This window comes from Pogoniulus pusillus, chromosome 26 (genome assembly GCF_015220805.1).
Source record: "Pogoniulus pusillus isolate bPogPus1 chromosome 26, bPogPus1.pri, whole genome shotgun sequence".
In the NCBI taxonomy this organism is placed as follows: Eukaryota; Metazoa; Chordata; class Aves; order Piciformes; family Lybiidae; genus Pogoniulus; species Pogoniulus pusillus.
This window is the reverse complement of record NC_087289.1, coordinates 16,922,590-16,936,667: the sequence shown is the minus strand read 5'-3', so window position 1 is coordinate 16,936,667 and position 14,078 is coordinate 16,922,590. Positions and strand designations below refer to the sequence as shown.

Here is a 14,078-nt window from a genome sequence, read left to right as displayed (position 1 = left end):
CCCATGTGCTTTGTTAAACTGAGACCTTCTGGAAGAGGTAGCTGCTGCAAGAACTGCTGAAGGAAGGCACTGCTAGCTCCTGAACTGTGCTGGGCTGGGAGGTCTCACTATGGACCCTCTGGGAACTGTGAAAGTGTTCCTCAGACCTCCATGTGACAGAGAACACACAGCCTGACCTGGCAGCTCAGAGAGCTTTGGTGTTCTTGCAAAACTAACACAAAGCCACCTGCTGACAAAGCAGCTGCACAACCAGTCCACACTGTACGAAGCAGGAGCCCAGCTTGGGGATAACTGAGGAAAAACGTTTTACTAGGGAGGATTGTTGTAGGGAGGAGATAAACTCTCTGCATACCATACAGCTTCAGAGGGCACTTAAGTGTAGCTGTGAGCTTTTCAGTGCTGCCTCTGCATTATCATTCCTCTTTTCTCTGGCACTGCAGCAGCTCTGGCCAAACTTATCAGTATGTACTGAATGGAAGATGGCTTTAAGCAAAGTAAGGTTGCATGGGAGGTTGGAATTAGATGATCTCCGAGCTCCCTTCCAACCTAAGTAATTCTGTGATTCTATGTTTTTTTGCCATTTCATGGAGGAAAATATACATTATCACTGGATACTAAGTATCCCCAAATACCTAAGCAAGACAGCATGATCCACCTGGACAGGAGACAGAGCTGGCCATTGCCACTCCCCATTCAGAGTCTCACATTTCAGTTGTACCAATCTGATTTGCCAGCAGGAGGAATACGAATGAGGTTAGCAACACACATTCTACAGCCTTCCAGACCCCAGCACCTTACCATATGGCTTTTCCAAAACAGAACTGAGGAATACAAAAGAAATTACAGCACATCAGGGTGCCTGAAAGACAAAAATTATCTCACCAAAAAAAATATGTAGGTTTAACACCTTTTTTTTTTTCCTGCAGTGGAATTCAACTAAGGTAAGCCTGTGGCTTGGATGGCAACACTCTGTGCTGGGTTAGGAACTGGCTGGAGGGCTGGGCTCAGAGAGTGGTGGTGAATGATGCCACATCCAGCTGGCAGCTGTCACTAGTGGTGTCCCTCAGGGATCAGTGCTGGGCCCCATCCTCTTTAACATCTTCATAGATGATCTGGATGAGGGCATGGAGTCAGTCATCAGCAAGTTTGCAGATGACACTAAGCTGGGGGCAGATGTGGCTGGGCTGGAGGGCAGAAGGGCTCTGCAGCAGGACCTTGATCGCCTGGACAGATGGGCAGAGTCCAAGGGGATGGAGTTCAATAGCTCCAAGTGCAGGGTGCTGCACTTTGGCCACAGCAACCCCATGCAGAGATACAGGCTGGGGTTGGAGTGGCTGAGAGCAGCCAAACAGAGAGGGATCTGGGGGTGCTGATTGATACCTGCCTGAACATGAGCCAGCAGTGTGCCCAGGTGGCCAAGAGAGCCAGTGGCATCCTGGCCTGCATCAGGAATGGTGTGGTCAGCAGGAGCAGGGAGGTCATTCTGCCCCTGCACTCTGCACTGGTTAGACCTCACCTTGAGTGCTGTGTTCAGTTCTGGGCCCCCCAGTTTAGGAGGGACATTGAGATGCTTGAGCGTGTCCAGAGAAGGGCGACGAGGCTGGGGAGAGGCCTTGAGCACAGCCCTACGAGGAGAGGCTGAGGGAGCTGGGATTGGTTAGCCTGGAGAAGAGGAGGCTCAGGGGAGACCTTATTGCTGTCTGCAACTACCTGAGGGGTGGTTGTGGCCAGGAGGAGGTTGCTCTCTTCTCTCAGGTGGCCAGCACCAGAACAAGAGGACACAGCCTCAGGCTGCACCAGGGGAGATTTAGGCTGGAGGTGAGGAGAAAGTTCTTCCCTGAGAGAGTCATTGGACACTGGAATGGGCTGCCCGGGGAGGTGGTGGAGTCGCCGTCCCTGGAGCTGTTCAAGGCAGGACTGGACGTGGCACTTGGTGCCATGGTCTGGCCTTGAGCTCTGTGGTAAAGGGTTGGACTTGATGATCTGTGAGGTCTCTTCCAACCCTGATGATACTGTGATACTGTAATTGAAAAGAGTTTAGTAAAAGAGCAAGGCATTTCTAAGTAATCAGAGGCTTGGTGACTAAAATATTTACCTGGAAGAAATGATACTCAGGCTGAACAGGCAAGTCTAAATTGAACTAAAGCAGCCTCTTGCATGTGGCTCCCTTTCATCCCTGCATCTTGATCACCAAAATAGGGCTCCTTCCTCCACGCCTTTGTGTCTGGCCTGCTTTGGACCTGACTGACTGTATTTAAATAATTAACTACCCTGGCACAGTCAGGAAGAATAATCCTCTAGTTCCAAAATGAACAGAGGCTGAACTAAAACTGGAAGGGTCTAGGTCCTGTTGAGACCCTCGTTGTGAAACACTTCCCAGCCTGGAGCATGTTAACCCTGAACAATCTCACTGCTACAGGCTTCACAGAAAACAACAGCTGAAGTCCTTGTGCTGAGAGCAACAGAAGTACCCACTCTATGCTGTGTCATTAAGCCAAGGTGCATCTTGACTTCTTATTCAAATCCATGAACAGAACAAAAGGAAAACTTCCAAAAAAAGGGAACACAAAGGTGAAAATACTCTCTCTGCCTTAGACTCTGGATGGTCTTAGAAGCAGCAAAATAAAATGTTTCAGAGAAAAATTATAGGGTGTCAGAGAACTGCCTCTGAGTAGTGAGAGCAAGCACATGGATGATGCTTCAGCAAATCACAGGGCTCCTGGCAAGGCAGAGCTGTGCCTCCTTAATTACAGTGCTGTAATTAAAGCAGTAAAATCTCCTTGGTGTGCAGAGGTAGATATCAGCATAGATTATTATCCTACAGAGAATACAAAAGGAAAACCTATCTCCCTCCAGCGTTTTCATTCTAGAGCCTGCATGTCAGGCAGCTGTCAATCAGAGCAACAGTTACAGAGGTACCTTGGGTACAAGACAACTCTCCTCAGAGGCTTAGACTGTCACAGAGGTCCCCAGAATGAAAATCCACACAATATAGAACTTTCCTTTGGCCCTTTCCACACCAGAGAGTCTTCATGGACTACAGAAAATGAGGTTCATTATTCCATCAAGATTCCTTTTTATCCCTTTAGATAGTTCTGTCTGCTGGGGGAAGAGGAGGCTGGGGAGAGATCTCATTGTTCCTTGCAACTACCTGAAAGGAGGCTGGAGTCAAGTGGGGTTGTTCCCTTCTCCCAAGTAAGTAGTGATAGGACACGAAGAAATGGCCTCAAGTTGCAGCAGGGGAGGTTTAGGTTGGGTATTAGGAACAATGTCTTTGCTGCAAGAGTGGTCAGGCATTAGAACAGGCTGCCCAGGCAGGCAGCAGTCACCATCCCTGAAGCTGCTCAACAAACTGTAGCTATGGCACTTAGGAGAATGGTGTAGCAGGCATGGTGGTGCTGCATTGATGGTACAACCTGATGATCTGAGAGGTCTTTTCAACTTGAGTGGTTCTATGACTGTACTTCAATGGTGTAGCAGGCATGGTGGTGCTGCATTGATGGTACAACTTGATGATCTGAGAGGTCTTTTCAACTTGAGTGGTTCTATGACTGTACTTCAATGGTGTAGCAGCATGGTGGTGCTGCATTGATGGTACAACTTGATGATCTGAGAGGTCTTTTCAACTTGAGTGGTTCTATGACTACACTTCAATGGTGTAGCAGGCATGGTGGTGCTGCATTGATAGTGCAACCTGATGATCTGAGAGGTCTTTTCAACTTGAGTGGTTCTATGACTGTACTTCAATGGTGTAGCAGGCATGGTGGTGCTGCATTGATGGTACAACTTGATGATCTGAGAGGTCTTTTCAACTCGAGTGGTTCTATGATTATACTTCATCTGACAAGCCTATGAAGGTTGTCAGATGAAGTAAAGGTACCAGCCCCACAGTGTTTCTGAAAGTGTGGTAAGAAGCAGCTTAGAGAAACTCCTCTTCGAAGAGGTGATCTCTCCACCCACAAAACTGCCTCTTTTCAAAGAGGCAGAAAGTGAGAGAAGCTGTGCTGTGGGCTTTCAGCAGCTGTGCTAGATACAGGCTAACTTCTCTACTGAGGTTTCCACTTCTTCTAGATATAAAACTTCCCAGTACCTCAGTCTGAAGGATCCAGAGAGAAGGGTAAGCAAAGGGTTTCTACAACAGGAGGAGAAGATTCACTTAGACATAAGGAAAAACATTTGTGCTTTGAGAGTGGCTGAGCACTGGACCAGGCTGCCCAGACAGGTTGTGGACTTGCCTTCTCTGTACACTTTCAAAACCTGCCTGGACACAATCCTGCACAACTTGCTCTAGGTAATCCTGCTCTAGCAGGGTGCTTGTACTAGATGATCTCTGGAGGTCCTTTCCAGCACCTTCCATTCTGTGATCTGCTGATCTGGCCATCAATATACCTACCTGGGAAATGTTCTGACTGATCATTCTTATACACTGATTAAACATTGCATGTATCTGGAGAGTTACTCCAGCCACTGCAGGCTTATGAAGTCAGTGTGGAGGCAGGGAGCAATCAAATCAAATCCTGTATCATATTTGAGGACTACTGCACTGTGATACCGAATTTCTAGATGTGACAATTCCCTGCACTAGCAAAAGGGGCACCCAGAGTGAGGGAGGTGATTCCTGAGATTCATTTGTCTTGCGTTGAATTAACTGAAGCAACTAAATAAGAAATGCTGTCCAGCACCACATCCTGGTCTCCAAGCTGGTGACACATGGGTTTGATGGGTGGGCCACCAGATGGATAAAGAACTGGCTTGACGGCTGCACCCAGAGTGGCTGTCAATGCCTCCATGGCCAAGCGGAGGCCAGGGACAAGTGGAGTCCCACAGGGATCAGTCCTGGGACCGGTCTTGAACACCTCCAGCCATGGGGCCTCAACCACCTCCCTGGGCAACCCATTCCAGCCTCTCACCACTCTCATGCTCAACAACTTCCTCCTCATGTCCAGGCTGACTCTCCCCACCTCCAGCTTTGCTCCATTCCCCCCAGTCCTGTCACTCCCTGAGAGCCTGAAAAGTCCTTCCCCAGCTTTTTTGTAGCTCCCTTCAGATACTGAAAGGCCACAAGAAGGTCACCTGGGAGCCTCCTCTTCTGCAGACTGCACAGCCACTACTCTTTCAGTCTGTCCTCATAGCAGAGCTGCCCCAGCCCTCTGCTCAACCCAGTGGCCCTTCTCTGGACACCCTCCAGCACATCCACATCCTCCTTGAAATGGGGGCTCCAGAATTGGATACAGTACTCCAAGTGGGATCCTCTCAGGAAAGGCAAGAGTGGCTCCAGTATGTTACCAGGGCGACTGAAAAGCTAATTTGCACATGTGTCAGCCTGCTGCACTACGGAAATTAGTAACGATTTAATGATCTCTGTGGGACTCCTGCTGAACAGAAACCAAACCAGACACTTCAGAAGCATTTTGTACCATGATTCAACACATAATTCAGGGCTAGTGAAGACTAAGCACAAATAAAAGAGAAATGAAACCACTAAAATCAATTTGTATTAAAAAAGTGGCTGAAGCAAGGTCCTCTAGATGGTGTGATGAAGAAGAAATGCCTTCTGTCTCTCAGCCTTCTATGTATGGAGCTTCCCTACACACTGACCAGGAGCAACGGCTGCCTACAGTTGATCAGAGGGGAGGATGAGGTGTGTTATGCTCTAAAATTCACAGTTCAACTGAAAAATGTCCAGCTGACTGTACAAGTTCTGAGGGTGCCTGTAGGTCTGAGAGCAACAGGACCCTGAAGAGCTGCTGCCTGGTTCCACTAAGCTGGAACCTGCTCAGCGCAGGATTTCCTGTGCAATGCACATAGTCAGACTTTGCCAATGACTCAACCAGAAACTCTTCCTGGCAATTCCACAGGAAAAGAATGCATCTTCCAGATTCTCCCTGTAAACTCTTCATAATTATAATGTTCAACAACTTCTAGAACTTGGAGAAGAAATCCCTCAAGGGCACTGAGAAACTGAAACAGCTTCCTCCTAGGCTCTCCTAAGCTGAGAGCTCAAATAGATTTGTATCACAGTATCACAGTATCATCAGGGTTGGAAGAGACCTCACAGATCATCAAGTCCAACCCTTTACCACAGAGCTCAAGGCCAGACCATGGCACCAAGTGCCACGTCCAGTCCTGCCTTGAACAGCCCCAGGGACGGCGACTCCACCACCTCCCCGGGCAGCCCATTCCAGTGTCCAATGACTCTCCCAGTGAAGAACTTTCTCCTCACCTCCAGCCTAAATCTCCCCTGGTGCAGCCTGAGGCTGTGTCCTCTTGTTCTGGTGCTGGCCACCTGAGAGAAGAGAGCAACCTCCTCCTGGCCACAACCTCCCCTCAGGTAGTTGTAGACAGCAATAAGGTCACCCCTGAGCCTCCTCTTCTCCAGGCTAACCAATCCCAGCTCCCTCAGCCTCTCCTCGTAGGGCTGTGCTCAAGGCCTCTCCCCAGCCTCGTTGCCCTTCTCTGGACACGCTCAAGCATCTCAATGTCCCTCCTAAACTGGGGGGCCCAGAACTGAACACAGGACTCAAGGTGTGGTCTAACCAGTGCAGAGTACAGGGGCAGAATGACCTCCCTGCTCCTGCTGGCCACACCATTCCTGATGCAGGCCAGGATGCCACTGGCTCTCTTGGCCACCTGGGCACACTGCTGGCTCATGTTCAGGCAGGTATCAATCAGCACCCCCAGATCCCTCTCTGTCTGGCTGCTCTCCAGCCACTCCAACCCCAGCCTGTATCTCTGCATGGGGTTGTTGTGGCCAAAGTGCAGCACCCTGCACTTGGAGCTATTGAATGCCATCCCCTTGGACTCTGCCCATCTGTCCAGGCGGTTAAGGTCCCACTGCAGAGCCCTTTGGCCTCATCCACTAGTGCCAGAGAGAAGTTATCCCCTGTGCTCACCCCTAAGACATCAGAGTGTTTAGTGTAAGGAAAGGCATGCCATTTGCAAGGCAAATCTGTAACAGCAATGGCATCAACAGAGTCAGGACTAAGATCAGGAGCAGTGGCTGAGGGAGCTGCAGCTGTTTTAGTCTGAGGAAAGGAGGCTCAGGGAAGACCTTTTGGCTCTCTCTAGGTCCCTGAAAGCTTTGAGCCAGGTGGGGTTGGTCTCCTGTCCCTAGTAACGAGAGGTAGGATGAAAGCAATCAGCCTCAAGTTGCAGGTTCCATTTGGGACACTAGAAGAAACTTCTTCCCTGAAAGGCTACTGGAAAACTGGAACAGGCTCCCCAGGGAGATGGTTGAATCCTCATTCCTGGAGGTGCTTAAAGCAGGCAGAGATGTGCTGCTGAGACACATGGCTTAGTACCAGACTTGGCAGTTAGACAATGGTTGGACTCTATGATCTAAAAGGTATGTTCCAACCAAACCAATTAATGATTAATTGGAGCAGTGTGGCTGTTGGGGCTGGGCTTCTAGCTCAGACATGAAAAAATTCAGACCAGAGAAACTCAGAAGTGGAAGCTCTGAGTGGAGAGGTGAACATTCTAGGGATAGACCAAAGAATGGGAACAGTGGATAAGTTAATACCATTCACTGGAACATCAGGAGCTTTATGTCTGGAAGCACAGCTTGGACCTCCCCCTTGCTGCTTCTGCTGCTATCTTCCCCACGCTGCTGTTTTGGCTGCTGCTGCTTTTGCCGCTTCGCCACCACTTGACCCCTTCCCCATCTTCCTTAAGGTTATTCTATTTTGGTAGTAGTTTATTCTCCTTATACTGTTATATTTAAACTCTAAGAAACACAATTTCATTTTTCCTGACTTTCCAAAAATCCATGTTGTGGTGAGTTTACTCTACCAGGGGAGGGATCCACCCTAACCCAAGACACAGCTATAGTAACAAACACCATATTGCAGGTTCCAACTTTTCTTGTTTCTGAACACTGGACACCCACTGACACTCATAGAAACCATAAAATAAACAGTAAATTCTTGAGGGCAAAAAAAAATCACTTACTTGTGAAAAGAGGTTAATCTCTTCAACGTGGAGAGCACATTGTATATGTCATCATCATCAGCTTCTTCTCCCTGAAAGGAAACCCATGAAGAGAGTTCAGCAGTTGAGAGGAGCACATTACTGCCCAGGGAGAAGCAGACTTCCTTGAGGGTTTATACTGACACAAAACCTATCTAGATTCCATTTAAAGAACCACTGCACAGCACTAGGAAACAACAGAATCACCTGCAGCATCACTGTGTTAATACTCAAACCACTATCCTCTAGTAGTAGAAATTGTTCTGAACAATAAAATCTGAGTTCTACCTTATTTTACAGTGATTAGTTGCTGGACATCTGGTGTGGAAAATTTGGTTCTTTGTGCTGGCAGTCCTTTAGCCTTTTTCACTAGCCATGCCAGCAACAGACTCCCCAGGGTTTCTGTTTCAGAGGTTTTGATCCCCTTGGCCAGAGATGAGGAACTTCTACAATTCACATGTAGTTAGACAGCCGAGACACAGAATGTGGCATGAGCTGAAAGGACTCCTTTGCCACACACAAACAGGCAGGGGTGTAGCACAAATCCTGGATTATTTCCTCAGGTTCTGCTCACAAGTTGCTGAGAAAGTACACATAAAAAGCCAGCCAGGTGGACAGCAAAGTAAAGGTGCTCTACCAGAGCCTGTACAGCAGGGCACTAGCTCCTGGGAGTTGTGCCTTGTTTATTCAGGTACATTCCATCAGCTACAGAAAAGTGATTTAATCTGTTGGAAGGTAGGAGAGCCCTGCAGAGGGACCTGGACAGGCTGGATGGGTGGGCAGAGGCCAATGGGATGAGATTTAACAAGGCCAAGTGCAGGGTTCTGCAATGTGCCCAGGTGGCCAAGACAGCCAATGGCATCCTGGGCTGGCTCAGCAACAGTGTGGCCAGTAGGTCAAGGGAGGTTATTCTGCCCCTGTACTCAGCACTGGTCAGGCCACACCTTGAGTGCTGTGTCCAGTTCTGGGCTCCTCAATTCAAGAGAGATGTTGAGGTGCTGGAAGGTGTCCAGAGAAGGGCAACAAAGCTGGTGAGGGGCCTGGAGCACAAACCCTATGAGGAGAGGCTGAGGGAGCTGGGGGTGTGCAGCCTGCAGAAGAGGAGGCTCCGGGCAGAGCTCATTGCTGTCTACAGCTGCCTGAAGGGAGGCTGTAGCCAGGTGGGGTTGGTCTCTTCTGCCAGGCAACCAGCAACAGAACAAGAGGACCCAGTCTGAAGTTGTGCCAGGGGAGGTCTAGGCTGGATGTTAGGAGGAAGTTGTTGGCAGAGAGAGTGATTGGCATTGGAATGGGCTGCCCAGGGAGGTGGTGGAGTTGCTGTGCCTGAAGGTGTTCAAGAAAAGCCTGGATGAGGCATTCAGTGCCATGGTCTAGATGACTGGCTAGGGCTGGGTGCTAGGTTGGACTGGATGATCTTGGAGATCAATTCCAACCTGGCTGATTCTATGATTGATTCTATGATTCTATGCCTGTGTGTGGTCTACTACTTGAAGATAGAAAAGACCTTTATTTTCTCTAACATGCAACTCTAAAACAGGGACTGTTAACTTGCTATAAGTGTACATCAAAAACTAAATGTATCTGCCACAATGCAGTGCATGATCAGAAATGAAGAAAAAGGTCTATGCAGCCCCCAAGTTATGTTTAAAAAGCATGAGAATTACAACACATTAAGTAGTGCTGCACAAAGTGAAATTGATGTCAAGCAAGAAAAAATGAGTAAGATTTCTAATCTTATTTCAGGTATTCTGTCTTAGGCATTTTGAAGCATGAATTCTTACAAGTAAACTCCAGCTACCTCCTAGTTTCAGACCTGTCTCTCTATTTCATTCTTTTCAGAACCCTTCCAATATGCCCTTATAAATATTTTACTAAATCCTCTCTTCCATGCACGACAGAATCCAGTCTTGATTGTGCTGCTGGAATATCCATTTGTGACTCCTGGAATCACCAGAAGCATTAATGGAAATGCATCATTCTTTGCATTTTTCATCAGCTTTCACATATATATATATATTTAATTTTTCATGTGGACTGTTTAAATATCAGACTCAAATTTCAGAAGCAGGATTGTCCCATCACCCTTCACAGCATCAGTGCTTTGCAGGCTTACCGGACAGTCCAAGAGACTTTCCGTGGGGAGAAACAGGATCCCATAATCAGTCAGGGTTGGAAGGGACAAGGATCAGCCAGTCCCATCTCCACTGCCATGCCCAGGGACACCCTACCTTAGAGCAGGCTGCACACAGCCTCAGCCAGCCTGGCCTTAAACACCTCCAGCCATGGGGCCTCAACCACCTCCCTGGGCAACCCATTCCAGCCTCTCACCACTCTCATGCTCAACAACTTCCTCCTCATGTCCAGGCTCAACCTACCCATCTCCAGCTCTGCTCCATTTCCCCTAGTCCTGTCACTCCCATGGAGCTCAAAAAGTCCCTCCCCAGCTTTTTTGTAGGCCCTCTTCAGAAACTGGAAGGCCACGATAAGATCACCTGAGAGCCTCCTCTCCTCCAGACTGAACAGCTCAAATAACTCATAATGAAATAGTTGCTGTGCATAACAGCTAATCACATGACTTTGTAAGAATGCCTTTCTGAAGCTTACCATGGCATATTTGATGTAGTCTAAGTTAAAGAAAACAAACCTCCTGCAGCAGATCCTCTACAGAATGGTTGAATCGATCCACAAATTCATCGATAAGTTGGCTGTGAGCTATGTCGACTCTGTTCTGGATTGTGTATTCCTCACTGCAGAGTATGCTGTAGGTTTTGCTGCAGGCTTCGAGAACATCTGACTCCACATGCTTTTCCACAACAAACTTGATCTGTTTTAGTAAGGCATCCAGATGCTGCAGGCCAGAAAAGAAGTTCAGCTTTCACCTTACTTACCTGAACAATCGAGCTCCAAGAAAAAAGGCACTCTAAGGGAAAAGGGCACTCAGAAGAAAAGGGCACTCAAAGGGAAAAGGGGCACTCAAAGGGAAAAGGGGCACTCAAAGGGAAAAGGGGCACTCAAAGGGAAAAGGGGCACTCAAAGGGAAAAGGGGCACTCAAAGGGAAAAGGGGCACTCAAAGGGAAAAGGGGCACTCAAAGGGAAAAGGGGCACTCAAAGGGAAAAGGGGCACTCAAAGGGAAAAGGGCACTCAAAGGGAAAAGGGCACTCAAAGGAAAGAGGGCACTCAAAGGAAAGAGGGCACTCAGAGGGAAAAGGGCACTCAGAGGGAAAAGGGCACTCAAAGGGAAAAGGGCACTCAGAGGGAAAAGGGCACTCAAAGGGAAAAGGCACTCAGAGGAGAAAAGGGCACTCAGAGGGAAAAGGGCACTCAGAGGGTAAAGGGCACTCAGAGGGAAAAGGGCACTCAGAGGGTAAAGGGCACTCAGAGGAAAGAGGGCAATCAAAGGGAAAAGGGCACTCAAAGGGAAAGGGCACCCAAAGATGGGAAAGGGCACCCAAAGATATAAAAGGGCACTCAAAGGGAAAAGGGCACTCAAAGGGAAAGGGCACTCAAAGGGAAAGGGCACTCAAAGGGAAAGGGCACCCAAAGGGAAAGGGCACCCAAAGATATAAAAGGGCACTCAAAGGGAAAAGGGCACTCAAAGGGAAAGGGCACTCAAAGGGAAAGGGCACCCAAAGGGAAAGGGCACCCAAAGATATAAAAGGGCACTCAAAGGGAAAAGGGCACTCAAAGATATAAAAGGGCACTCAAAGATATAAAAGGGCACTCAAAGATATAAAAGGGCACTCAAAGGGAAAAGGGCACCCAAAGATATAAAAGGGCACTCAAAGGGAAAGGGCACCCAAAGATATAAAAGGGCACTCAAAGGGAAAGGGCACCCAAAGATATAAAAGGGCACCCAAAGGGAAAAGGGCACTCAAAGGGAAAGGGCACCCAAAGGGAAAAGGGCACTCAAAGGGAAAGGGCACCCAAAGGGAAAAGGGCACTCAAAGGGAAAAGGGCACTCAAAGGAAAAGGGCACTCAAAGGGAAAAGGGCACTCAAAGGGAAAGGGCACCCAAAGATATAAAAGGGCACTCAAAGGGAAAAGGGCACTCAAAGGGAAAGGGCACTCAAAGGGAAAGGGCACCCAAAGATATAAAAGGGCACTCAAAGATATAAAAGGGCACTCAAAGGGAAAGGGCACCCAAAGATATAAAAGGGCACTCAAAGGGAAAGGGCACCCAAAGGGAAAAGGGCACTCAAAGGGAAAAGGGCACTCAAAGGAAAAGGGCACTCAAAGGGAAAAGGGCACTCAAAGGGAAAAGGGCACTCAAAGGGAAAGGGCACCCAAAGATATAAAAGGGCACTCAAAGGGAAAAGGGCACTCAAAGGGAAAAGGGCACTCAAAGGGAAAAGGGCACTCAAAGGAAAAGGGCACTCAAAGGGAAAGGGCACCCAAAGATATAAAAGGGCACTCAAAGGGAAAAGGGCACTCAAAGGGAAAAGGGCACTCAAAGGGAAAAGGGCACTCAAAGGGAAAAGGGCACTCAAAGGGAAAAGGGCACTCAAAGGGAAAAGGGCACTCAAAGGGAAAGGGCACCCAAAGATATAAAAGGGCACTCAAAGGGAAAAGGGCACTCAAAGGGAAAAGGGCACTCAAAGGGAAAAGGGCACTCAAAGGGAAAAGGGCACTCAAAGGGAAAGGGCACCCAAAGATATAAAAGGGCACTCAAAGGGAAAAGGGCACTCAAAGGGAAAAGGGCACTCAAAGGGAAAGGGCACTCAAAGGGAAAAAATCACTCAAAGCAAAAAAATCACTGAAAGCAAACACCTGATGGAGGTTAGGTAACTAATAAGCCAAGTGAAGGCACAGTAGTGTGTGACTGCACAGCAGGCAGAGAGTTGAAATCAACCAGCCTTCCTGCCCAGGGTACTATACCTTCTCCATTCTGCCCGTGCTATAGATTTCCAGATCAAAGTACTGAGGGATCTGCAGGAGATTTGCAACCTTCTCAGCATCAGCAGAATACTAGAACATCATTGAAACAAAATAAAAAAACCAAACAGTCAAGCAGAAAACAAACATCTACAGTACAGAGCACAAATTGTAAGCAGTTGTAAACATCAGGGAGAGATTTACTGTGCTGAAAATTGTACCTTTGATAGCAACATGGGAAGTGCAATAATGAAATGCTCAGTCAACTTATTTCTGTCATCTATCTGTGTTTTTCTTTCTTTTGCTGTCAAGACCTGCAAGTGATCAAAAATAATTCCTGTAAATACAATTTCTGCAGATAGCACTCATTCAGTTTTCCAAATTTGGCATTGCAAATGAAAATCCATGCAAGTGTAGTTTTAATAAATCAAAAGAGGAGAGAATAAAAAAGCTCAAACACATTTAGACTGAGGAGTGATTAAATGGGAGGACCACACGTCCTACGAAGCTGGGATTGAAAAGGAAAGGACTGGATCATCCAGCATGATATTGTCTCAACACAGCAACAGCTTTTTAGGGTTGAAAGTCAAATGTAACCCAAGTCAGTGGAAGTTTTGCTGTTGCTTCCAAGAGAAGTAAGCTCTGGGTTTCATACATTAACACAGTGTTAATGTAAGACCTCGGGGAAAAGCGCAGTACAATTAAGAGCACCGAAATCAAGCTGCAGTGTAGCAGTGATTTTCCCTAGCAGATTGATGGCCTCATCTCTAAACTGGAATGTAATTCTCGGTGAGAACACACATCCAAGTTTACAGAATTTGGTTATGGATTTCTGTGACAGATGTACTGAAGCTACTAATGCTGTCATGGCAAAACCACCTTGAAACAGTGAATAGAGACAATAATCAGAAGAGCATGCTTCATAGAAACAACTTAGATCTGGCTTCAGAAAAGGAGAGAACACTTCTGAAACCAAATACTGATAACAAAATACTCAAGTTAGCTAACAATTTGTGTACAGCAAAGCTGTCAGACTGCATAATAAGGGTTGCAAGCTAAAGTCAGAGAAGAAACTATTTCACAAGAGGGTGAGTGCATAATCAGAAATCTGCTCCCATTTCAACTCAGAGAATACGCCAGCGAGATCAGGAGAACACAACAAACCTCTACTGACAAGTCAGAGCTCCCTGCAGTTACCATCCCACAACTCATGATCTAACTGGAAAGAAGCAAAAG

General features: G+C 47.5%; 1 protein-coding gene across 3 annotated transcripts in view; it reads right to left on the bottom strand.

The window, feature by feature from the left end:
* The window catches only part of STAG1 (STAG1 cohesin complex component), a 232,677-nt gene that overhangs the window by 45,462 nt on the left and 173,137 nt on the right, over positions 1–14,078 (bottom strand). For all 3 annotated transcript variants that reach the window (XM_064165354.1, XM_064165355.1, XM_064165356.1), the window contains 4 exons: positions 13,064–13,156; positions 12,846–12,935; positions 10,613–10,816; positions 7,951–8,021 (listed from right to left, as the gene is read on the bottom strand). In XM_064165354.1, the coding sequence (XP_064021424.1) occupies positions 7,951–8,021; positions 10,613–10,816; positions 12,846–12,935; positions 13,064–13,156 (458 nt within the window). The remainder of the gene's footprint in view (positions 1–7,950; positions 8,022–10,612; positions 10,817–12,845; positions 12,936–13,063; positions 13,157–14,078) is intronic.